At 46.5% G+C, this 24,246-nt stretch overlaps 2 protein-coding genes across 2 annotated transcripts; both read right to left on the bottom strand.

Moving 5' to 3' along the window:
- Positions 1–362: 362 nt before the first annotated feature.
- Positions 363–23,926, bottom strand: LOC125634614 (b(0,+)-type amino acid transporter 1-like). Its single transcript, XM_048845602.2, has 6 exons — positions 23,173–23,926; positions 11,957–12,090; positions 11,493–11,622; positions 4,907–5,031; positions 3,989–4,076; positions 363–2,136 (listed from the first exon to the last, which is right to left on the bottom strand). Exons 1-6 carry the CDS (start codon positions 23,914–23,916, stop codon positions 1,903–1,905), a joined length of 1,455 nt encoding a protein of 484 aa, XP_048701559.1. The 5' UTR covers positions 23,917–23,926; the 3' UTR covers positions 363–1,902.
- LOC125634610 (uncharacterized) lies at positions 8,859–11,478 on the bottom strand. Its single transcript, XM_048845598.2, has 2 exons — positions 9,884–11,478; positions 8,859–9,299 (listed from the first exon to the last, which is right to left on the bottom strand). The coding sequence occupies exons 1-2, from the start codon at positions 10,464–10,466 to the stop codon at positions 9,148–9,150; spliced, it is 735 nt and encodes a 244-aa protein (XP_048701555.2). The 5' UTR covers positions 10,467–11,478; the 3' UTR covers positions 8,859–9,147.
- Positions 23,927–24,246: the final 320 nt, after the last annotated feature.

Genomic DNA, 24,246 nt, shown 5'->3' on the forward strand with positions numbered 1-24,246 from the left:
GTGATCCATCTTGCATTAAACATATCTTAGTTATGCCATATTCATATCATAACAATATCTCTATGAAGAATATGGGGCATAGCGTCACATGCAGAAAGGCACCATATTACCCCATTTTTACAGCTGGGGAACTGAGGCACAGACCAAGTGATCTGCCCAAGGTACACAAAAAGTAAACTAGATCTCCTGAATCCCAGCCCACCACAAGACCATCCTTCCTCAGAAGCTCTTTATATTATAAAATTTCAGGATTGTCACTTTGTGTGTCACTCTGAAGCCTAGAATATCTGAGTCAGTGTCCAAGTGATGGCAACGTCTACAAGCATGGCTGAGAGCTCTCTTTATTTAGAATATCACCAGGTTCAATCACCACTGGGGTTCCTGGTCTGTTACAGTCCAATTTCTAAGTTCTCAGACACTTTGACTTTACAAATTTACATCCATGCAGTGAACAGCCACAGTAAGGCATGTATGCCATGCCAAGAGTCCTGTACCATTGTGATATCATAGGTAACTCAACCAATTACCACCCTTACTCTACAGTTAATTTGTATGCAACAATTTCATTGGTTGTATGAGGGAAACAGCACAGATGGTGGATTATGTGGTCCAATTGCCTTTCCCATGCGACAGCATGGCTTTCCGTCACTCGTACATCACTAAGATATAAGAACAGAGAATGTAACAAGGCAATATCTAGCAACAACAGTGAATGCTTTTGAAATTAGTGTTTAATAATTACAATAAGTGTACATATCAGGGTGGGAAATGATTCCTTGTTTCTTCTCTATTGTTTCATGTAAACAGTAGTGAAAGAAAATCCTCCTAACCAGTATTTAATCCAATAGGTTTAGAAGAGCAACATATTCAGAAGGCCCTAATCACATCATACAAAAAAAAATGGCTGCATCTCTGTATCTATATCTGATGATGCCACCACTTAGGGGGATGGCACTATCAGCAGAAAGGCACTGTGACAGGGTCAGAGGAGGAAGTCTAGGGGGAGCTCTCCTGGTCCAGGAGCTCTGTGGCAGGCACACATATACCGACCAACACAGACAGAGGCTGAGAGGAAGAAAGTAGTCCCAGGATAATACCTGGTGTCTGGAAAACCCCTACGCTGTGGTTCTCTTTAGGACCTAGGACTTCAAGGAGCCTTGTCATGTAGGCTAGGACAGGCCTCCTTTCCCTCTCAGCCAATCAGGGCAAGTTCAGGGAAAGAGGGAAGCATATAATCTGCCTCTTCCTCCTAACAGGAGGCACACAGAGGACTGCCTTCTGGTGAATCTCTCTCAGATCAGGGAGACTGAACGGGTCTCCCTCTGAACTGTGGAGGAGCATTGGGAAAACCTCAGTCCAGCAGAGATGGCTGGGGAGCAAAGGATGTTTTGCTGTGGAAGGTTCCTCCCCGCCCCCATGGTTTGTTTATTTGTAAGGCTGTGGGGCCAATCTGGGCAGAGCTGGGTGGAAGTAATTTAAAAGGCCTGCTGGGAGAAGCTGGCTCATGGCTGTAGCCTGCTACAGGGATAATGGTATGTTACCAGTGATAAGACCTTATTGCCTTGATTGAGTAAAAGTATGAATCCTTTATGAGAATTCCTCTCCCTCTTTGTCAGGATAGAAATATACATGATGCACTGTGGAGTCTCAGGAATGGTAAAGGATGCAGAATATGTGTGTGAAAGGGAGAAGGTATCCCCAGAAAACACACAAGGACTCTTCCATTGGCCCATATCTATCTACCACATGTTTTTGTTCCATTTTCTTCCAACCTACTTAATGTAGTTATTCTGCTTCTCCTATGAACAAGCTATTTTGCACATATATCTCAAACAAATATGGTCTTCAGTATTGGAATAAATAAGTAGGAGCAGCCAACAGTGTAGTACGGTGAATGTTAAATTAGTTCGTATTCTTAGCCGTCGGGGCAACTTCCAGGAGCAGCTGGAGATGCAAAGTGACTCTCTGTAAGAACTGGGGATGGCGTTTGTAATGAACTAATGGGAAGTAAACAATGATACCACTGAGGATGAATAGGATGACATAGAGGGACTCGATCTGGGGTTGGTCGATGATTGGAGCCAGCACCAGGTACACAGATGCAATCAACACAATTATTGGTATAATAATTGGAACCTGTGAAAACAAAACATCTCTGTAAAGGACAATATATATCCTAGGCCTGACCCTGTGAAGTTCTGAATGCCCTCAACCCACACTGGAATAGCACTTTCCAGGAGGCACTCAGCACCTTCCAAAACTAGGCCTTTGGGCACAGACTCTTCAGCCAGCCATTAAATCTGCGTGCATGTTCTAGGTACACTGAGGATTATGAACACAGAACCACAAATCCTATAATAGTGTCTGACTGACCACTTGTACTTGAAAATGGGAGGGTCTGCATGTGTAAAGCCGACAGACCTGGTCGTCAAAAGGCAGGATAGAATCTGGGACAGCTGAAGCTTGGTATACAGCCTAAGGCTGTAGCAGACTCATTCATCCCTAGATGGTCTAGATGCCACTAGAGGGAGACAAGAGTGCCACACCAAGCAGACAGCGGTTACACATGCACCGAGGGGTGGATGCCCAAGTAGCCTATTTCTGTAAGTTTGGCCTTAAAAATATTCAATCTAAAACTTAAATTTAAATTAAACTAAATTAAATTTAAACTTAACTTAAAATTTCACCAAAGACCTGTAAATAAACAAGAGAGAATAATCCTGCACCAACAGGGAGATGGGTTAGATGCCCCAGTTGTTCTTTTCCATCTCTAACTTCTGTGATACCCTACTTTCAGGAGGGAATCGAACTGCCAAAGTCAATGGTATTGTGCTTGTTTAATAGGGAGAGCATGGATGGGACCCTCCACAGATCTCCCTAGCCTTACCACTCAGCAGCACTGCTCTGCCTGCCTCAGCCCATGCTCGCTCCCAACGGGGCCCCAACCCTTCTGGCAAAATTCTAATACAAACTCTAGCTTTACTTTGAGTGTGAAAATGTTTCTCTTGCAGACAATGGTGTGTCACAAGGACAGATCCTTCTATAGCCACTGCCCTGTTAGCCAAGACCAGGGAACCTCAGGAGTTAGTGACATGAGTTGCTACAGTTTGAGCTAAAGAGCCAAACTATCAATCTAAAAATTGTTACAGGCCCATTACCTCTGTGGACTGAGACCTGGCAGGCACATAAAACACACTGAACAGGGGGTTGCACTTCCACTGTTTCACTCTTCTTTAACCAACGACATGGAGTTTGCTGTCCTAGTTTCAGGACAGAATCACAGGTGATAGGTGCCTTATTGGGACTTTTCCATCTCCCTGCCCGGGCAGGGCCGTGCTCACTGTTCAATCACTAGTGCTTTGTCAAGTCTAGCTTTAAATATTAAACCTGCTCCACACCTCATGGAGATGCCCACTGGGGTCCAAGATCCACGCATTGCCCCTATCCCAAAGAAAAGCCAATGGACTGTGAATGGAGCCTGCTCTGGTTCACTTTTTCAGTGATCTCCTCTAAGCCTAGAAACTCCCCTTTCCGAAGAGTTCCCCGTCTAACAGGAGAAGCCCTGCAGCACATCTTCTCTGGAGCTGTGCAGTCTGATGGGGCACTGGAGAGAGGTAGATGGTGACTCCAGAACAGGACTTCATTTGGATCCCATGAGCTAACCTGTATTTGGGAACCAGTACCCTAGGAAGCAAACATGTGCCCCAGCCATGGCAAAATGACTCAGGAGACCCTTTTAGAGCACTCCTTTCCTTAGATCCTCTTCTCACAGGTTTAAGAAGAAGCAGTGTCTGAGATCCAGGACTAAAGATAAACCTTCACTGGTGGGAGGGGCAGCGTGTTGCCAGGCAGGTAGCTATATGTCTCCATAGTGCCCTAATGTTCAATCCTTCCAGATGGGATTAAAGAGAATATTTGGTAAAGTCTATCAAGGGTGCAACATCATTCTCACTTCCATGGGCAACAAATAAATGTTTTTAAGTTTTACCTTATATGATCTTGGCAGTTCCGGTTTCTTAATCTTTAAGTACAGGAGACCAGCAATAGTTGTGCCATAGAAAAGCCAAGCTGTAAAACTGTACAAAAAAAAAAGTTACAACCATTGAGTTCAGGAATTAGATCAGCTGAATATAAAAGCCCTGCTTTTCAGATATCAACTGTATGTACCTTTAAGAAAGTGCACTGTTTAAAAAGGAGAGGAATCATTAACTTTAGTACAAAAGAGCCCTTTTTAATTGTCCTAAATCCAACACTTATCAACATGCACTCCATTTTTCTCACCTACAGTGATCAAAACTTTAAAATGGAGTAAATATCATTAGCCATTAGAACAATTTACCAAGTTTGTGGTGGATTCTCCATCACTAGAAATTTTTAAATAAAAGATTAGATGCTTTTCTACAATATATACTCTAGTTCAAACAGGAATTAATTCTGAAAAATCCTATGCCTGTATTATATGGAGTATCAGAGGAGATGATCACAGTGGCTTCTTATAATCTATGAAAACAGCAGGTATGGATCCATTTGTAAATTACTATGAATCACAGCAGCATTCATGTCACAAAATTGCTAATCACACACTTTTCTCTTCCCTCTGACAGTTGTTAGCTAGAAAATGATAACATGAGCTAATGAAGGCAGCAGGTATCATAGAATATCAGGGTTGGAAGGGACCTCAGGAGGTCATCTAGTCCAACCCCCTGCTCAAAGCAGGACCAATCCCCAATTTTTGCCCCATATCCCTAAATGGCCCCCTCAAGGATTGAACTCACAAGCCTGGGTTTAGCAGGCCAAAGCTCAAACCACTGAGCTATTCCTCCCTCCACACAGGTAGAGAGAATGTATTAACAATGTTAAAAACAGATTTGGGGAGGGGGAGGGGCAATGGAAATATTAACCATACCTGAAGAAGTTTACTAAGCTGCTGAAGTTTCCTGGTATTATCATTATTAAAGCCATGGCTGATGTAAATATCAGAGCAGGGGAAGGCGTGAGGCATCTCACATGAGCCATGGACAGAATATCTGGCTGAAAGTCAAAGCAAAAGGTGACAGACAGACAATCACATCTGCATAGGGCCCAATTCTGAAATGCATACTCATGCTGCCATGGGCTGCACTGGGAATTTTGCCTGAAGCAAGAGTTCAGGATTGGGCCTTTAACCAGCAGCTAAGCACTGTAATTAAAAAGCAGTTCTACTCTGAAGGGTGTAAACATGGAACGCCTCAAGGCTATCTTTAATCGTAGCTCAGTGATTTCATATCAGATTTGCTCAGGCTGCAAATAAAAGATGGGATTTTCTGTCAGTCTATAGCCTCTAGCTGGTACCTGAAAGCCAAGTCAGATTATTATTAATGATGATTAATGATCCAGAAAGAAAGATTCTAAAAGCAAATTCTGCCTTGTTACATCTGGGCAGCCTCATTGTTCTCCAGCTCTGCTACTTTCAGTTACTTTCCCATGGGACTTGACATCAGTGGGACCATTTGTGGAACTAAGCATCTAGAAATGAAAGACTACTGCAACCAGCCCCCAAACAAACCCTGATTGGTTACAAAATGTGGGATAACTTGCTAGCCTGTTCCATTGCTTGATTCCATTGCTTGGGAGTGTTTAAAGAGAGCACTTTGTCTCATTTCTGAAGTGACTATCAGGTGCTCAGTTATAATACTACCCTACTGCCTGAAAACCTGGGTCACTGCATACATTCTGAACTATCTGTTAACGTACATGCTCAGAGCTTTCAGATCCCAAACTGCCCAGAGCATCACATGCATTCCAGAACTTTCCATGTATGGATGACACCATCTTTCATTTCTAAAAAGGGGACAATGCAACACATAACTCCCTGTGTTGCTTGCATGGGCCCAGGCATTTAAACACACTGAAGAGTCCCTCAGCTGAGGAAGTGTAGGGGAAGTGGAGTCTTACACTTATGCATACGGGAGGAAAAATGATGGAAAGCAAGAACTGTAATTAGGGGGTGCTAGAAAGAACATAGCTTCCATGCTAAGGGTATGTCCACGCTACGGAATTAGGTCGAATTTATAGAAGTCGGTTTTTTAGAAATCGGTTTTATATATTCGAGTGTGTGTGTCCCCACTGAAAATGCTCTAAGTGCATTAACTTGGCGGAGTGTTTCCACAGTACCGAGGCAAGCGTCGACTTCCGGAGTGTTGCACTGTGGGTAGCTATCCCACAGCTCCCGCAGTCTCCGCTGCCCATTGGAATTCTGGGTTGAGATCCCAATGCCTGATGGGGCTAAAACATTGTCGCGGGTGGTTCTGGGTACATATCGTCAGACCCCCGTCCCCTCCCTCCCTCCGTGAAAGCAAGGGCAGACAATTGTTTCGCACCTTTTTTCCTGAGTTACCTGTGCAGACGCCATACCACAGCAAGCATGGAGCCCGCTCAGGTAACCGTCACTGTATGTCTCCTGGGTGCTGGCAGACGCGGTACTGCATTGCTACACAGTAGCAGCAACCCATTGCCTTCTGGCAGCAGACGGTGCAATACGACTGGTAGCCGTCATCATCATGTCCGAGGTGCTCCTGGCCACGTCGGCCAGGAGTGCCTGGGCAGACATGGGCGCAGGGACTAAATTTGGAGTGACTTGACCAGGTCATTCTCTTCAGTCCTGCAGTCAGTCCTATTGAACCATCTTATGGTGAGCAGGCAGACGATACGGAATTGCTAGCAGTCGTACTGTACCATCTTCTGCCAGCAGGCAAGAGATGAGGATGGATAGCAGTTGTATTGCACCATCTTCTGCCGAGCAGCCATGAGATGTGGATGGCATGCAGTCCTTCTGCACCGTCTGCTGCCAGCCAAAGATGTAAAAGATAGATGGAGTGGATCAAAACAAGAAATAGACCAGATTTGTTTTGTACTCATTTGCTTCCTCCCCTCACCCGTCTAGGGGACTCATTCCTCTAGGTCACATTGCAGTCACTCAAAGAGAAGGTGCAGCGAGGTAAATCTAGCCATGTATCAATCAGAGGCCAGACTAACCTCCTTGTTCCAATAAGAACAATAACTTAGGTGCACCATTTCTTATTGGAACCCTCCGTGAAGTCCTGCCTGAAATACTCCTTGATGTAAAGCCACCCCCTTTGTTGATTTTAGCTCCCTGAAGCCAACCCTGTAAGCCGTGTCATCAGTCGCCCCTCCCTCCGTCAGGGCAATGGCAAACAATCGTTCCGCGCCTTTTTTCTGTGCGGACACCATACCAAGGCAAGCATGGAGGCTGCTCAGCTCACTTTGGCAATTAGGCGCACATTGAACACCACACGCATTATCCAGCAGTATATGCAGCACCAGAACCTGGCAGAGCGATACCGGGCGAGGAGGCGACGTCAGCGCAGTCACGTGAGTGATCAGGACATGGACACAGATTTCTCTGAAAGCATGGGCCCTGCCAATGCATGCATCATGGTGCTAATGGGGCAGGTTCATGCTGTGGAACGCCGATTCTGGGCTCAGGAAACAAGCACAGACTGGTGGGACCGCATAGTGTTGCAGGTCTGGGACGATTCCCAGTGGCTGCGAAACTTTCGCATGCGTTAAGAGCACTTTCATGGAACTTTGTGACTTGCTTTCCCCTGCCCTGAAGCGCATGAATACCAAGATGAGAGCAGCCCTCACAGTTGAGAAGCGAGTGGCGATAGCCCTGTGGAAGCTTGCAATGCCAGACAGCTACCGGTCAGTTGGGAATCAATTTGGAGTGGGCAAATCTACTGTTGGGCCTGCTGTGATGCAAGTAGCCCACGCAATCAAAGATCTGCTGATATCAAGGGTAGTGACCCTGGGAAATGTGCAGGTCATAGTGGATGGTTTTGCTGCAATGGGATTCCCTGACTGTGGTGGGGCCATAGACGGAACCCATATCCCTATCTTGGCACCGGAGCACCAAGCCGGCGAGTACGTAAACCGCAAGGAGTACTTTTCAATAGTGCTGCAAGCTCTGGTGGATCACAAGGGACGTTTCACCAACATCAACGTGGGATGGCCGGGAAAGGTACATGACGCTTGCATCTTCAGGAACTCTGGTCTGTTTCAAAAGCTGCAGGAAGGGACTTTATTCTCAGACCAGAAAATAACTGTTGGGGACGTTGAAATGCCTATATATATCCTTGGGGACCCAGCCTACCCCTTAATGCCATGGCTCATGAAGCTGTACACAGGCAGCCTGGACAGTAGTCAGGAACTGTTCAACTACAGGCTGAGCAAGTGCAGAATGGTGGTAGAATGTGCATTTGGACGTTTAAAGGCGCGCTGGCGCAGTTTACTGACTCGCTTAGACTTCAGCGAAACCAATATTCCCACTGTTATTACTGCTTGCTGTGTGCTCCACAATATCTGTGAGAGTAAGGGGGAGACGTTTATGGCAGGGTGGGAGGTTGAGGCAAATCGCCTGGCTGCTGGTTACGCGCAGCCGGACACCAGGGCGGTTAGAAGAGCACAGGAGGGCGGAGTACGTATCAGAGAAGCTTTGAAAACCAGTTTCATGACTGGCCAGGCTACGGTGTGAAAGTTCTCTGTTTCTCCTTGATGAAACCCCCCACCCCTTGGTTCACTCTACTTCCCTGCAAGCTAACCACCCTCCCCTCCTCCCTTTAATCATTGCTTGCAGAGGCAATAAAGTCATTGTTGCTTCACATTCATGCATTCTTTATTCATTCATCACACAAATAGGGGGACGACTACCAAGGTAACCCAGGAGGGGTGGTGGAGGAGGGAAGAAAAATGCCACACAGCACTTTAAAAGTTTACAACTTTAAAATTTATTGAATGCCAGCCTTCTTTTTTTTGGGCAATCCTCTGTGGCGGAGTGGTTGGTTGGCCGGTGGCCCCCCCACCGCGTTCTTGGGCGTCTGGGTGTGGAGACTATGGAACTTGGGGAGGAGGGCGGTTGGTTACACAGGGGCTGTAGTGGCAGTCTATGCTCCAGCTGCCTTTGCTGCAGCTCAACCATACACTGGAGCATACTGGTTTGGTCCTCCAGCAGCCTCAGCATTGAATCCTGCCTCCTCTCATCACGCTGCTGCCACATTTGAGCTTCAGCCCTGTCTTCAGCCCGCCACTTACTCTCTTCAGCCCGCCACCTCTCCTCCCGGTCCTTTTGTGCTTTCCTGCACTCTGATATTATTTGCCTCCGCGCATTCGTCTGTGCTCTGTCCGTGTGGGAGGACTGCATGAGATCAGAGAACATTTCATCACGAGTGCGTTTTTTTTCTTTCTAATCTTCACTAGACTCTGGGAAGGAGAAGAGCCTGTGATCATTGAAACACATGCAGCTGGTGGAGGAAAAAAAAAAGGGACAGTGGTATTTAAAAAGACACATTTTATAAAACAGTGGCTACACTCTATCAGGGTAAACCTTGCTGTTAACATTACATACATAGCACATGTGCTTTCGTTACAAGGTCGCATTTTGCCTCCCCCCACCGCGTGGCTACCCCCTCAACCCTCCCCGTGGCTAACAGTGGGGAACATTTCTGTTCAGCCACAGGCAAACAACTCAGCAGGAATGGGCTCCTCTGCATGTCTCCTGAAGAAAAGCACCCTATTTCAACCAGGAGACCATGAATGATTATCTCACTCTCCTGAGGATAACACAGAGAGATAAAGAATGGATGTTGTTTGAACGCCAGCAAACATACACTGCAATGCTTTGTTGTACAATGATTCCCGAGTACGTGTTACTAGCCTGGAGTGGTAAAGTGTCCTACCATGAAGGACGCAATAAGGCTGCCCTCCCCAGAAACCTTTTGCAAAGGCTTTGGGAGTACATCCAGGAGAGCCGCGAATGCCAGGGCAAAGTAATCCTTTCACATGCTTGCTTTTAAACCACGTATAGTATTTTAAAAGGTACACTCACCAGAGGTCCCTTCTCCGCCTGCCGGGTCCAGGAGGCAGCCTTGGGTGGGTTCGGGGGGTACTGGTTCCAGGTCCAGGGTGAGAAACAGTTCCTGGCTGTCGGGAAAAGCGGTTTCTCCGCTTGCTTGCTGTGAGCTATCTACAACCTCATCATCATCATCATCTTCTTCGTCCCCAAAATCTGCTTCCGTGTTGCCTCCATCTCCATTGAAGGAGTCAAACAACACGGCTGGGGTAGTGGTGGCTGAACCCCCTAAAATGGCATGCAGCTCATCATAGAAGCGGCATGTTTGGGGCTCTGACCCAGAGCGGCCGTTCGCCCCTCTGGTTTTCTGGTAGGCTTGCCTCAGCTCCTTAAGTTTCACGCGGCACTGCTTCGGGTCCCTGTTATGGCCTCTGTCCTTCATGCCCTGGGAGATTTTGACAAATGTTTTGGCATTTCGAAAACTGGAACGGAGTTCTGATAGCACGGATTCCTCTCCCCAAACAGCGATCAGATCCCGTACCTCCCGTTCGGTCCATGCTGGAGCTCTTTTGCGATTCTGGGACTCCATCATGGTCACCTGTGCTGATGAGCTCTGCATGGTCACCTGCAGCTTGCCACGCTGGCCAAACAGGAAATGAGATTCAAAAGTTCGCGGTTCTTTTCCTGTCTACCTGGCCAGTGCATCTGAGTTGAGAGTGCTGTCCAGAGCGGTCACAATGGAGCACTCTGGGATAGCTCCCGGAGGCCAATACCGTCGAATTGTGTCCACAGTACCCCAAATTCGACCCAGCAAGGCCGATTTAAGCGCTAATCCACTTGTCAGGGGTGGAGTACGGAAATCGATTTTAAGAGCCCTTTAAGTCGAAATAAAGGGCTTCACCGTGTGGACGGGTGCAGGTTTACATCGATTTAACGCTGCTAAATTCGACCTAAAGTCCTAGTGTAGAGCAGGGCTAAGTGCAGAGAACGAGCTCCCCTTCTTCTCCTTGGCGTAGGGATCAGCAGTCCTTCACAGTTCGCCTCCCCTCTGCCCCACTCTGTTTCAATTTACTTTAACCATTGAGAGAGACCCTTAAGAGTGAAGACTTTGAGGCTATATCTACACTCAATGTTTTTGATCGTTTCCCCCCACCCCACCCCACCACTGATCTAATACATGTGCAGCTTCAGCTCCAGCATTGGTGTGAGCACGAATGTAGACAATGTGCACGCATTTCCACTACGGTAGATGACCTGGGGGTAAAAAGAAGCCCACACTTAGTCTGTACGCTGTGTTGCTGGTGCTCAGAGCTGCACATTTCCACCTGCAGTAAACCCTAAGTTGGAGAGTTTATGAACAATGTCTGATTCCACATCACCTCCCACTTCAGTGGTAGCCTAGCCAGCAGCAACTGAAGAATCAATCCACAGAGCTTTCTAAAATCCTGCAGGAAAAGGGGAGTTAGGAGCTAATATTTCTAATACATGTGTTTTTAAAAAAACAAAACAGACTTTGGAGGGGAAAATCAAACAATGGAGATGCCTTTATATATCAGTAAATGGCTTCAAGAAGCTTTCCCCCCTTTTTGCTTCATATTAAGGGGGAAATAGCATGAACCTAAATAGACAGTTTCTACTCCCTTACCATATGGCCTTCCCTTGAAGCAATATAGCACACACGGCCTCCACTGAAAAACGTTCCATTCGCTGACCCAAACGAAGACAGCGCAACTGACAATGAGATCACCCAGACCCAGTTGCCCAGGACTTTATTCCTAAGTGACAGGGAAATAAAACAGCAAGGCCACAGATCATTCAAAAGCAAATGGTTTTAACCATGACAGAGAAAGACAATCAGTCTCACTCCCTTAATTCATCTTTAACTAGTTGTGCAATGCTATGGCCAGCAGAGGCAGTCATCCTGACCAACTGGAAGAATGCCCTTAGTGTCATCTGTATCATACAGGTGGGGAAACAGTGAAGTGACCTGCCCAAGGTCACTCAGCAGGCCAGTGGCAGAGCTGGGAGTAGCACTAAGTTCTCCTGAATGCCAGTTGGGTGTCCTAGCCACTAGGCCGCAGTGACAGCGTTAGTACATGCATAGCTCACCCCCAGCTGATGGCCACAGCGCCTGAAGACAGAAGTTCAGCTGGAGTCAGGGCTGCAAAGTAGCTCACGTTTACCAGCAAATATAGGCATGTCACCAAAGGAATGGCAATCATCACTGCTCTTGGAAGGTTCACCTAGGGAAGAGATAAAGAAGGATGAGCTAAGGGCTCCAACACAGCAATGGATATTTACAGCTGCCTCTTGCAGATGGCCAGCTCACGCTGGAATTGAAATCTTCATTGACAATTGACGCACAGCAAAACATTTGACAGGGTGAGAGTGGACATGGTCACATGTACATTCTTGTGCCATAACCTATTTTACTGAATTTCCACGAACCACTGTAAAACATTTAGCAGCGGCTATAACAGAGTTCCTGTGTGTCTGAGCATTTTTTGGCCAGCACGCTGAACAGAGATAGAGACTGGACCAAGCTGACCGAAGGGAAAGGGATGGGATGGGAAAAGAACAATTTTATGACACTTACGGTTACGGTTGCTCAAAGACTGAAACCTGCCCCATTTCCTTCTCTTCTACTTCCTCCCCTTTGCAAATGGGAGTTGCATGGAGGGGGAGGAGAGGTGGTGGCTTGGGTATGGGTCCAAGAAGGGAAAGGGAACCATTTCTTGGTCCAAGGAAAGTCAGAGCAGTCTATTCTCCCTATGACCATTGCAAATGTTTATTACCATTCCCAGTCCTTGGCATGTGGCCTCTCTCTACACTGAGTCACTCTGCAGAAGCGGGGAAAAGTGGAGGTGAGTGAGGTGTCCTCTGGCAGTTCTGACACATCCCATGTCCCTTAGTAGTGGAGAGGTGTTATTCCAAAGGTGCAGTGAAGAAAAGGCACTTCTTGTAGTTTCCCTGTCCCTTTCAGTGCTGCTCATTGAACACAGGGGTTGGACTTTCTGGTGATGCGGTGGGTGGGATGAGTTATGGGGTGAGTGGATATTCTCTGTTGTTCTTGGTTCCTTTACCATGGGAAGGAAACTCTGTCTGCTAGCTAGTAAATTTCCTCTCAAATTTCCACCCTGAGGGCATAATTCAGCAAATATTCAAGCTGGTTCCCTGGGTTTAACAGCAGGGCAAATGGGTGTGGTCCAGCTCTGTAGCTCGCCAAATTCTTCCACTCAGCAATAGAGGGGTCACCCTTATTAGAAACATCTAATAAACACCTTAGCATAGGTGGCGGGTGCCCTCCACAGTACTGGAAAGAACGGTCTTTTTCATTCTGGTATATTCAAGACTGCTATGTTCTCCAAGTGATGGGCAGCCTTTAAAGAACAGAAAGGTGACTTGTACCATGACCCCTGAAAGAACCGAATCCACCCCACACGCTGTAAACATTGCATTTTAATAAAAGTAAGACAGGTATCTTAGCATTTTTAACCTCAGCTGCTTCCCTGTGGGCTGCCAAAGTAGTATGAAAGAAGGGGGCTGTAACAGCTGCATTGCCTGGATTCTAAAAAGTATCAATATTGTGGCCTTCAGCAGTACAGTTGCGTTATGTGGGGGGATTTAAGTCCTGTCCAAGGAAAAAATGAAATATAATGCTACCCAGGTCTTTGACATGGCAAGATGTTCTGCTGCTGAGAGGGAACCCATTCTGGTGGTAGGGCAGAGGGGCACCACAGACATAACAAAGGGAGATGTCAAGGACTCTGGAGGACCTGCCTGTTGGTGTAGATAGGAGTCAGGGGCAGTTGGACTTTCCTAGGGCAAGAGAGGATAAGTCTGTTAGGCAGGATGAGGCATTCCTGTAAATGGAGAGACAGCATGGGCAATGGGAGCATGCACAGAGGGAATAGGATCATGCGCTCATGCAGCCCCTAGTCCAACTGGTAGCGGAAGGCCCCTGCTCGGGCCACTCCTCCTTTATGGGAACAGGCAACATTACCTCTGCCTCCTCCAGCAGCAGCCCAGGCTGCTGCTGTGACAGTGAATCCCAACTCCCTCCCTGCTGGGGAGGGGCATGCTGGATGCCCAGCACCATGTCCTCCTCAGTCACCAAAAACTCCTCTTGAAGGACCCCGGTCCAGTCCTAGCACAGCCTGTGTTTGGCCCCTAAACGCCATACAGGAGATGTCCCTATTTGTCACACCACACAATATTCTGTGGGCATTCCCCCTCTTCCCAAGGAGAGGAAAAGGTTGTGGAGATGTCTTTGCTTAAAGTAATTTTTGCCTACTTGTAAGGGAATTTGGCTTTTTTGGGGTGGGGGGAGGGGGGGAGGGAGGTGGTCATTTGTTCCTGTTACAAACCGTTCTTGTTCCATGTATATATGTTTATGCAGAAGTCTCAAAGTCCCGGCCCACGGGCTATCTGTGGCCCGAGACCCTCCTCACTGCGGCCCCTGGAAACTTTTTAAAAATTTTCTTTCATCTGGCCCTCGTGGCTGCCGCCCGGAGGTAGGAGGGGAGTGGGCTGGAGAGATTCACTTGCTCCATCCTGCTGCTCCTGGAACCCTCCCAGGGGTTGCACTTGGCAACGTGTCATTCATAAAACTTTTGATGTCTGTGGCCTGGGGGACATTCACTTCGGCAGCTCGGCTCCCTGCAAGGGGTTCCCTACCCCTGCGGTTGCCGGTGGAGCTGCGGAAGAGAGACCCAAGCAGCCACGCTGCCAGCTCTGTCTGCTGCAGGCGCTGCCCCCCGCAGCTCCCATTGGCTGGGGGAAAGGGATAGAGAGATCATCACTAGTCGCCGGGCAGAGTCAGCCATGGAGGCAGCCTCACTAGTCGCCGGGCAGAGTCAGCTGGGGTGGCATGAGGCCAAGGGAGCGAGGGAAAAGGGTGGGAAACGGGCTGGGAGGTGGTGTGACTCATGAGGCGCCAATGACAGCATGAGGGGGCATGCTGCTTCCGTCTCCCTTCCTGAAGTGCTGACTCTGTGGCCAAGGGGAGCTCCAGGAGCGGCGCCTTCATGGAGGCAATGTGCCTGGTGCCTGCAGATAACATAAGAAGAAAGGAAAGAGACTCTTCCCAGTTGTTGCCGCTGCTGGTCTGTGTAATAAAATGAGGCCCTTTATTTACTTTTTAACCCACTGTCCCACATAATGTTGGTAGGTTGTGTAGGAGAGGCCATCTCAGCAGGAGCACCAGGAGGCACTGACCCTGATGGGAGCATAATCCCAGAGACACAGGGGAGGGTTAGACCCCCCACTGCCCCATCTCTTTAGGGTAATAGCCATGCGCCTCACCCCCTGCACCTGACCAGTGGGCAGGCCATGACTGTGCCTCCTCCTCAGCCGCTTTTGTGCCCAAGGAGGCCCAGCCCCACAAAGTCCTGCTGTCAGTAGAGCATCGAGTGTGGGAAACTGGAGCAGGAACTGCCTCGTGGTAGGATGGTGTTGGTGAAGGTGTTTGGTGGCCCCTGAAAGACCAGGTTTCTATTCCTGGCACTGCCTCTGCCAGTGATGTCCTGTGTGACCTTGGGCAAGGCCTCAGTTCCCTAGCTGTCACACAGGGATAATAATAACCCACCTTTCTCTCTCTCTCACACACACACACGGGTTGCTTGTAAACAGCCTTACAGAGAGATGTCTCAACCTAAAAAAAAAAAGGAAAATTGACGACGAACACCCCCAATTCCAAGACAAGTGGACTGTTGATTATTTTGTCATTGAGTACAAACAGACTGCCTCATGCCTGATCTGCAAAGACAAGGTTGCTGTTTTAAAAGACGACACTATCGAACAACATGACACAACGAAACATGCACAGCAATATGATAAGTATCAGGGAGAAGAGAGAGAGAGTGAAGATGGTCTTACAATTGAAAAAAGACTTCGCGAAGCAGCAGCAGCTTTTTCAGAAAGTGAGAAAAGAATCAGAGTCAGCAGTTTTGGCAAGTTATGTCATAAGTGAAATGACTGCTAAGTGTGGGAAGCCATTTACGGATGGTGAATTTATTAAACAATGCTTTATTAAAGTCAGTGAGATCGTATGTCCCAACAGGAGAGATGTTTTCAGCAATATCAGCCTATTTCCAAATACAGTAGCAGAGCATATTATTCAATCGCAATTGATGAGAGTACCAATTTGGTTGACAGTATGCAACTTGCCATATTTGTGAGAGGGGCTGATGAAAACTTTGCAGTAACTGAAGAACTGCTCAGCTTGTCAACAATGCACGGTAGGACAATGGCCAGTGAAATTTTTCACTGCCTCACAGAAGCACTGGAACAACACCGTCTGCCATGGCACTTGTTAGCCGCCTTAATCACTGATGGGGCTCCAGCAATGATTGGTCAAAAAAACAGATTGGTAGCACTAGTACAAAAAAAGATGGCCGAGCAAAACGCTGAGCAACCAATAGCGTTACACTGCATCATTCACCAACAAGCACTGTGCAGTAAATCTTTGAAATCTGACAAATGTCATGTCAATTGTTGTGAAATGTGTGAATTACATTTGCTCAAGGGGCTTGCAGCACAGACAGTTTTGTGCTTTCTTGGAGGAAACTGAATCTAAATAAGGTGACTTGCTCTACTACATTGAGGTGTGCTGACTAAGCAAGGGTTCTACTTTTAAGAGATTCTTTTAATTGAAAACAGAGGTGAAAAGATTCATGGAAGAAATTAAATTGTCTGTACCACAATTTGAAGATCACAAATGGATGACAGATCTTGCTTTCCTTGTTGACATTACACAAGAGCTGAATATCCTACACCTGAAGCTGCAAGGTCCAGGCCAGCTGGTGACAGCAGTGTATGATAATGTGAGAACATTCACAACTAAACAAAAATTGTGGAAAAATCAGATTTCTCAGGGGACTCTCACTCATTTCCCAGCATGCAAGTCACTTGTGGAAGAGCTCAGCTCTGAAATACAATTCAGTGGTTCTGAATACATTACTAAGCTTGACCTACTTTTGCAAGAATTTGATCACCGGTTTGCAGATTTCAGAAAGCACAAAGAAAGCTTCGATATGTTTGCTAATCCATTTTCTGTTGATGAGGAAACAGTACCATGTGATTTACAAATGGAACTCATTGATATGCAGTGCAACACATCTTTAAAGACTAAATTCAGAGAAACCGAAGATGTCACAGTTCTTCAGACAGCTACCACCATCTTTCCCAAATCTTGCAAAACCTTCAGAAAAATCATGTCCTTGTTTGGCGGTACTTAACATTTGTGAGAAACTTTTTTCCACAATGAATATACCGAACACAACTATCTGATGCACACCTTGCTGCAATCCTGAAGGTTTCAACTGCTCAGTCACTTTGGCCAAACATCAACAAACTGACAGAACTGAAGCATTGCCAGGTGTCCGGCAAACACTAAAAACTCTCTGGCAGGTGAAGAATTGTATAAAGTTGTATGACAGTTTTATTATTTCTAAGAAATTTGAAATAAAAAATACAATATAAATGTTTTCTTTTCTGAACACCATCTTCAGTGACATTACTGGCCCGCTGGGAGGATTTGAGGACTGGCAGTGGCCCTAAGGTAAACTGAGTTTGAGACCCCTGTGTTAATGGAAGTTACTGGTCATGTCATTTGCATGAGTACCTTCTTAAGTATGGTCACTGGGATACTTCCTGGAGGTTTGGGGTGAGGTAGTGGATTCATGACTGAGTGATTTCTGTAAGAGACCAGTGCCATGGAAATGTGAATAATTCCATCCCGACCCTACCGCCTTTTCCCTCACCTCACCCCAGCCATGAATTACCTAGTTTTTTAAAGAGTTCATAGCAGTGAAGTATGAAGTGAAATAACCGTTGCTGTCCAAAGTACCACAACAGACAACATGAATTTTATGGAAAAGTCTTTGTTTTTGTTAACTAAGTGAGAATACAGAAAAAGGAAACAAACGTTAACTAACAATGAAGATCATAGAATCATAGAATATAAGGGTTGGAAGGGACCCCAGAAGGTCATCTAGTCCAACCCCCTGCTCAAAGCAGGACCAATTCCCAGTTAAATCATCCCAGCCAGGGCTTTGTCAAGCCTGACCTTAAAAACCTCTAAGGAAGGAGATTCTACCACCTCCCTAGGTATCTGGATACCTGATGCCATAAGATACCTGATGCCAAGCACTTTAACGACTCCCCCACCCTCAGTTATCACTGGCAACCATGAGAGCAGTCATAGCATGGGAGCATGCATAGCTCCTGATGACAGCTTGGAGATACTGTGGCAGAATTGTAAGGAAGAACATATTAAGTCCTTCCCAAAACCTTATGGAACTGGGGTGGGTTTTTTTTTTTTTAATTATTGTATCAATATTTAAGTGCTCCCTGTAACAGATTTTCTATTCATTGCTGGGGCGCCTCCTTGTGGCTGCATCTGGGGAATAGCCCTGCCCAGTCTGATGCCCTTTCCTATTTCTCATTCACAATACAGCCCTTCTCATGCTCCAGGGATTGGAGTGCTACCTCTTCACGGCTTGGCCCACTGGCCAAGTCACTATTGTTTTCCCCTTCTGGAGTGTTAAAGTCTCTCCATACCAGCTGTCTCAGGCAGTCTTCTAATTCACTGCCTAGACTGTGCCACTTCCCCAGTGACTGGTAGGGGAACTGGGACCCGTCCAGGCACCCTCAAATCAGCAGCCAAGGTCTGCATTGTCCTAAACCTTGCTGCCATTTTCCTAAACCTTTCCCTACTCCACCCCTATCAGGCTTCTGCTCTACCACCCTTCTGGTTAAACCCTTCTTTCAGGGCCAGGATCCCAGGGCTTCTACTCTTCTCCTGAGTCTCCTTCTTTCCCTCTCTAAGCCCAGAGTAACCACAGACTTCCACAGCACTGCCTCCTTCTGCCCTCTCTTCCTGACCTTATACCAGCCTGCCTGCTCCTGCCCAACTGGGCTTCATCCTCAATCAGTGCTTGCTCATCAAGCCTAACTCTCCCTCAGGTGTGGCCTACAAGGTTACTTAAGCCCTCTTGGGCCACATTAATCCTTTCCAGGCTCGTGTGGAGTGAATACCCCATCACACTCCCCATAAACCGACCCAAAACAGAGCAGTTAACATGAAACAAAAACATTGCTCAGTGATGGTACTGAAGTGTATTAAAAGTCTCCATAGTACAAAACCATGACCACAGCTGTTAACCCTGAGTGTCCTCTCCCAATTGTCTTGCTTTCAGTTAGAACACTTACTGAAGGGGATCAACACAAATCAAGGTATCCTGCCACAGAAGTATGTGGCAATGCTCTATTGTGCTTGTCAAGCAGTACTACATTGTCATAACAGTGTACCACGACACAGTCCCAATTCACTGTCTGGCTCCTCGTTATGACATTATTTGTGAGCTCACAGCATCATGAATTTTGCTGGCCCTCCAGGAACGAGGAGCAGTGCGCACATGGGTGGGGTTGCCTGTACAGGCTTCAGAAAGCAGTTCTGTCCTGTGCCCGCTGGCTGTGGAAGTATTCCCACTGAGCCCCACATACTTTAAATAAAACACAGTTCACCACAATAATCCAAACCCTGTTGGCCACATTGGCATCCAGATGAGTCCAGAGGCATTGCCCAAAAGTGCACTTTACTACCATTCTGTAGCTACTCGATCTGTAGTTTAATTCTTTTTCTTGGGTCAGAGATGTCGGGGTGAGCCACGGTAGGAGTGGGTCTGCAGAGTCCCCAGAATAAATGTCAGCACAGAAGCACCATACATAGTCACATTGTTTTGGAAGAATAAATTTGCGTCTTTCCCTTGCAGTACAACCCCAATCTCCTGAGCACCCTGGCATCATGGAGCTTCCCTGTGTGTCCAGTGTTTAAATTCATGAACTGACCCCTGAGGTCCACCAAGCCTTGGAGAACCAGTGAATAGTAACCTTTGCAGTTCACATACTCACTGGCCCCTTTTAGTGGGAAAAGTGAAAGGCTGCGTGTTCTGTTCATGGCCCCACACAATTAGGAAAAACCATCCTCTGAAATCCTGCTATAATTTTCAGAGACTTGCATTATGCCAACCACACATCGGTAGATTACAGCATTGACAGCCTGGCATATCTGTACAACCACCATCCCAACAGTCGACTTCTCAACCCTGAACTGGTTGGCAACTGACCAATAGCTGTCCAGGTGTTGCCTGATTTCCCTTTCAGGAAAATAGCCATCTGTTTCTGCACTGGTATGGGATTCTGAAATCAAATGGTCTAGCGCTGGGGGCTTGGTCCAAGCTCCTGGCACAACTGAATGAAGGTCTGCTTCCTCATTCTGAAATTCTGAGGCACTGGTCATCATCCCAGGATTCCAACATGATGTCATCCCACCACACTGTGCCACTTCTCTGGGACCAGAAGTGGTGGTCTACTCATGGCATACCATCATGATCCCAGCATTCAAACCATCCATTTCATGGGACCTGAGTGGATTTTCATTCCTGCTCTGGGCCAGCCATCTTCGCCACCTGACAGCTCTCTGGACTGATTCCATCCACTGTCCGGTACTGCACCACATGAACATTTGTCCTGCAAGCAGTAACAGAAGCAGAACCACATCTTCCTGGACCTGTTCCATGCCTCCAACACAGTTTGGCAGAAGGGAGAGAAGAGTGGGGGCTGCCTTTGTCAAGTGTGTGAAGGCGGGGTACAGTACCAGCAAAACGCAGCAAGGTGGCTCCTAGAGTGTACGATGCACAGGACTCCGGGATAGCACTAATGTCACATGCCAAAAAGGAGCAGTGTGGATATATGCCCATTCACAGCATATACCAGTGCCCACCATGGCATATGGGGACACTCATCATGGGTACAGGATACACAGTATAAGCACTGTAGCCCCGTACACTCTTAAGTGTAGATGTAGCCAAAGTGAAATCATGTTTTTCACACAATACTTTCACAATGGACTCAGTCTTGAGGTCCTCACTCAGGCAACAATTCTATTGACTTGAGTGCCTTTTGCCTGAATAAGGATTGAAAGACCAGGCCTTGAATGCAGACGTTCACTATAACTGTCCATAACCAAGGTCCTCCACTGGGACATTCATGTATTATTGTTTGTTTCCCCAACCATGTGCTTGCAAACTCTCTTTACAACTGTGACTGCCAAGGGGTGGAGAGGAAGGGATCAGGAGTAGAAGTGAGGGGAACAGAGGAAGGCCAGGGTCAGGAGCAGCCATGCGTGTACCATCAGCGCCCTCACACCCACTCATTATCTATCTAGGTATTTAGATAGATCTACAATCAGAGTATCTGGCACCATTAAGTGTTTAAAATATGAATAACAATATCAATCTCATCCTTCCTTCCCATCCTGTAGGAGAATTAGCTTAATTTGTTTAGAATTGTTTTATTTTGTGTGTGTGTGTGTGTGTGTGAGCGAGAGAGAGAGCGAGAGAGACCGGGGGTGCAGCAGGTGCTGGTACAGAATTGAAGTCTCCAGGAGGGGGGCTATATCACGGGGAGACTCCTGCTAGAGAGACTGTATGCTGAGGAATAAAGAGAAGACACATCTGCACCACCGATAGGCCCAATTTTGGAAATACCTCTGTGATTCCTCCAAAAGGATCACACAGACACATGCCAGTTTGTACTGATCTGAACCAAAGAGTTAGTGTGACCAGTAGCTAGTGCAGGATTTGCTAACTGTGTTATACCCTAATGACATTTGCTGTTTAGTGTAACATTCTCACTAACTTATGACTTTCATTCTATCCCTGCCCTGGGAATAAAGAACTCTTTTGTTTTCAGAGGGACTGTCATTCTTGGAAGGAGCCTGTTAAATGCCCACATGGCTCTTATAGCTGTGCAGACAACACTTGCTCCAAAGTTTGTGGTGTAATGTTTGTATGTGCCAACACCACCAAATGTCCATGTTCCACTGCACGGCCTATCTGAGACAAGATGGGGGTCAGTTACACTTATAATTATTACTTGTATGGCAATAGTGCATAGACACCCCAGCTGAGATCAGGGTCCCCTTGGGCTAGACATCATACAAACACATAGCTAGCTCCTGCCCTCATTGATTTACAATCTAAATAGACAAGACCAACAAAGGGTGGGCAGGGAAACAGGGGCACAGGGAGGTGAAATTACTTGCCCACAGTTATGCAGTGAGTTGGTAGCAGAGCCAGGAATAGAATCCAGGTCTCTTGAACCCCATGGCCAATGCCCTACCCAACAGACATACTACCTCCCAACATGCTCTCATAAAATGTCTCTTATTTATTTATTGGTTAGTATCTGAGGGTCCAATTATGACTGAATAATGAGTTTTCAAGGGTGCCATCTGTTTAACCACAACTCTTTAAGATTATAAGCTATCATTTCCCACCAGAAAGCACTCCTTTCCTAACAGAGAAAAAAATTATAATTATGTTGTCAAGTGAATGATTAAACCATGCATTTACAAAGACGTATTGTACTTTAATCTGTTGCGTGACTCTTGATCATTGTAACGATAGCTTACTTGCTGCCAGTCCTGAAGATCACCTGTTTTGTTGCATCATTCCATGAACATTTCACTGAAATTGATGAAATATCAGTGTCTATTGCTGAACATTCAACATGTCCAAGAGTTAGATCACATTTAGATCACAGTTCAGAGGTGACAATTAGCCCTAACTGTCCTATGGATTTTTGCGATGTGAATACTTGTCCATTGGGAACTGGACTGAGACCATGGTGAGGATTTTTGGCCTGTGTTGTGCAGCAAATCAGATTAGATGATTGCAATGGTTCCTACTGGCCCTAACATCTGTGAACTATCAAATAATAAACACAGGGGCTTTTACTGAAGATATTACAAGTGGTGAGTACCTGACCAAAATTCTTCCTGTTCCTACCTCAGCTACCTGTGCTGTGGAGCAGTGTGCTGTACTTCCGTAGATTGTCTCCCTTCACCCTAAAGGCATCTGCCTTTCAGTGTTTAAAATTCTTTGGGAAGAAGTGCTGTGTAATGTAAGATATTAATTGTAATTTAGATTAATGTTGAATTGTGCTCCTTCTATTAGATCTGTAAACTTGATTGCTGCTGCACTGGTATGAAATATGCTCTGTATACTTCTGCACTCACATGGCTCCATTCAACCAAGGATTGGTCACTATTTTAATCCCCAATTTATGGAGAGAGAAAATAAGGCACAGAGAAGTTAAATGGTTTGCTCAAAATCACACACAGATCAGGGACAGAGCCCAGTTTGTGTGGCTCCATGCTTTAACCACTAGACAGTACTGCCCCTCTCATTATCTTAAAACAATCAAAGGTGCTATTAGCAAAATTAAACAAATAAGTAAAATCCGTATAATTCACTCACTTCAGGCTTCCTAAGTTCCTCGGTCACAAAATTCAGGTTGTTCCATCCATCATAGGACCACAGTCCCTGATAAAATGCCACTCCGATTGGCCCAATCCTTGCAGTTGTGTTTTGAAAGGTGTCCTGGAAACTTTGCGTGTGTCCATTGATGAGCAACACCACACCGCCTATTACAATGACCAGCAAAACTAACAGTTTGGCAGCTGTAAATATGTTCATAATGGCTGTGGCCAGCCTCACATTGAGACAATTAACGATGGTTAAAAACAGGATACAGCTAGCGGCCGTACACTTGATCACTACCTGAGGGGTTGAGCATCCTTGGTAAAATGGAGCAACAGCATATTCGGCAAAGCTTAAAGAGACACCTGCCACACTGGCAGGCCTTACCACGATGATGGAAGTGTATGCAAAAAGAAAAGCAGGAAGAGAGCCAAAATTCCTTAAGATATAAATATAGTCCCCCCCTGACTCTTTAATTATGGTTCCAAGTTCAGCATAAGACAGGGCTCCAAACATGACCAGCAGACCACAAGCAGCCCAGATGATGAGACTTCCTGCAGGGCTACCCATATGGTACAGCACCCATTCTGGAGACATAAAGATCCCAGACCCGATCATGGTGCCTGCAATTAACGACACAGCGCTAATCAGTCCAATCTCTCGCTTCAGCCTTAAAGTCCCCATCCCTTCACTCGGATCTGCAGCTGAACTAGAAGAGTCTGCTGTCCTCCTTTCCCGCATAAAGGAGCTCTTAGTATATGTTGCTTCAGAGAAGGTGTAAAAAAGCAGCACTCAGTGTTTCAAGTAAGGACTGTCTCAATCCTTAAGGTCACAGTTAATAATTACAGCAGTTAAGTAAATTACTTCAGATGTTACGTGTCCATTCAGTGATTTATAGTGAGATACATGACCTTTTTTTGTTGCCTTCCTTTACTTTTATTACCATCTTATCATGTGTTATAACACAGTGCTGCTTTACCCTGCTTCATCCTGGCTCAGGTGCCGAGCCCCTTTTACTCCCATTGCAGGCAATGGGAATGGTCTGCCCTCAACACCCCAGAGGAGGTGCTC

The sequence above is a fragment of the Caretta caretta genome, chromosome 3 (genome assembly GCF_965140235.1).
Source record: "Caretta caretta isolate rCarCar2 chromosome 3, rCarCar1.hap1, whole genome shotgun sequence".
NCBI lineage: Eukaryota > Metazoa > Chordata > Testudines > Cheloniidae > Caretta > Caretta caretta.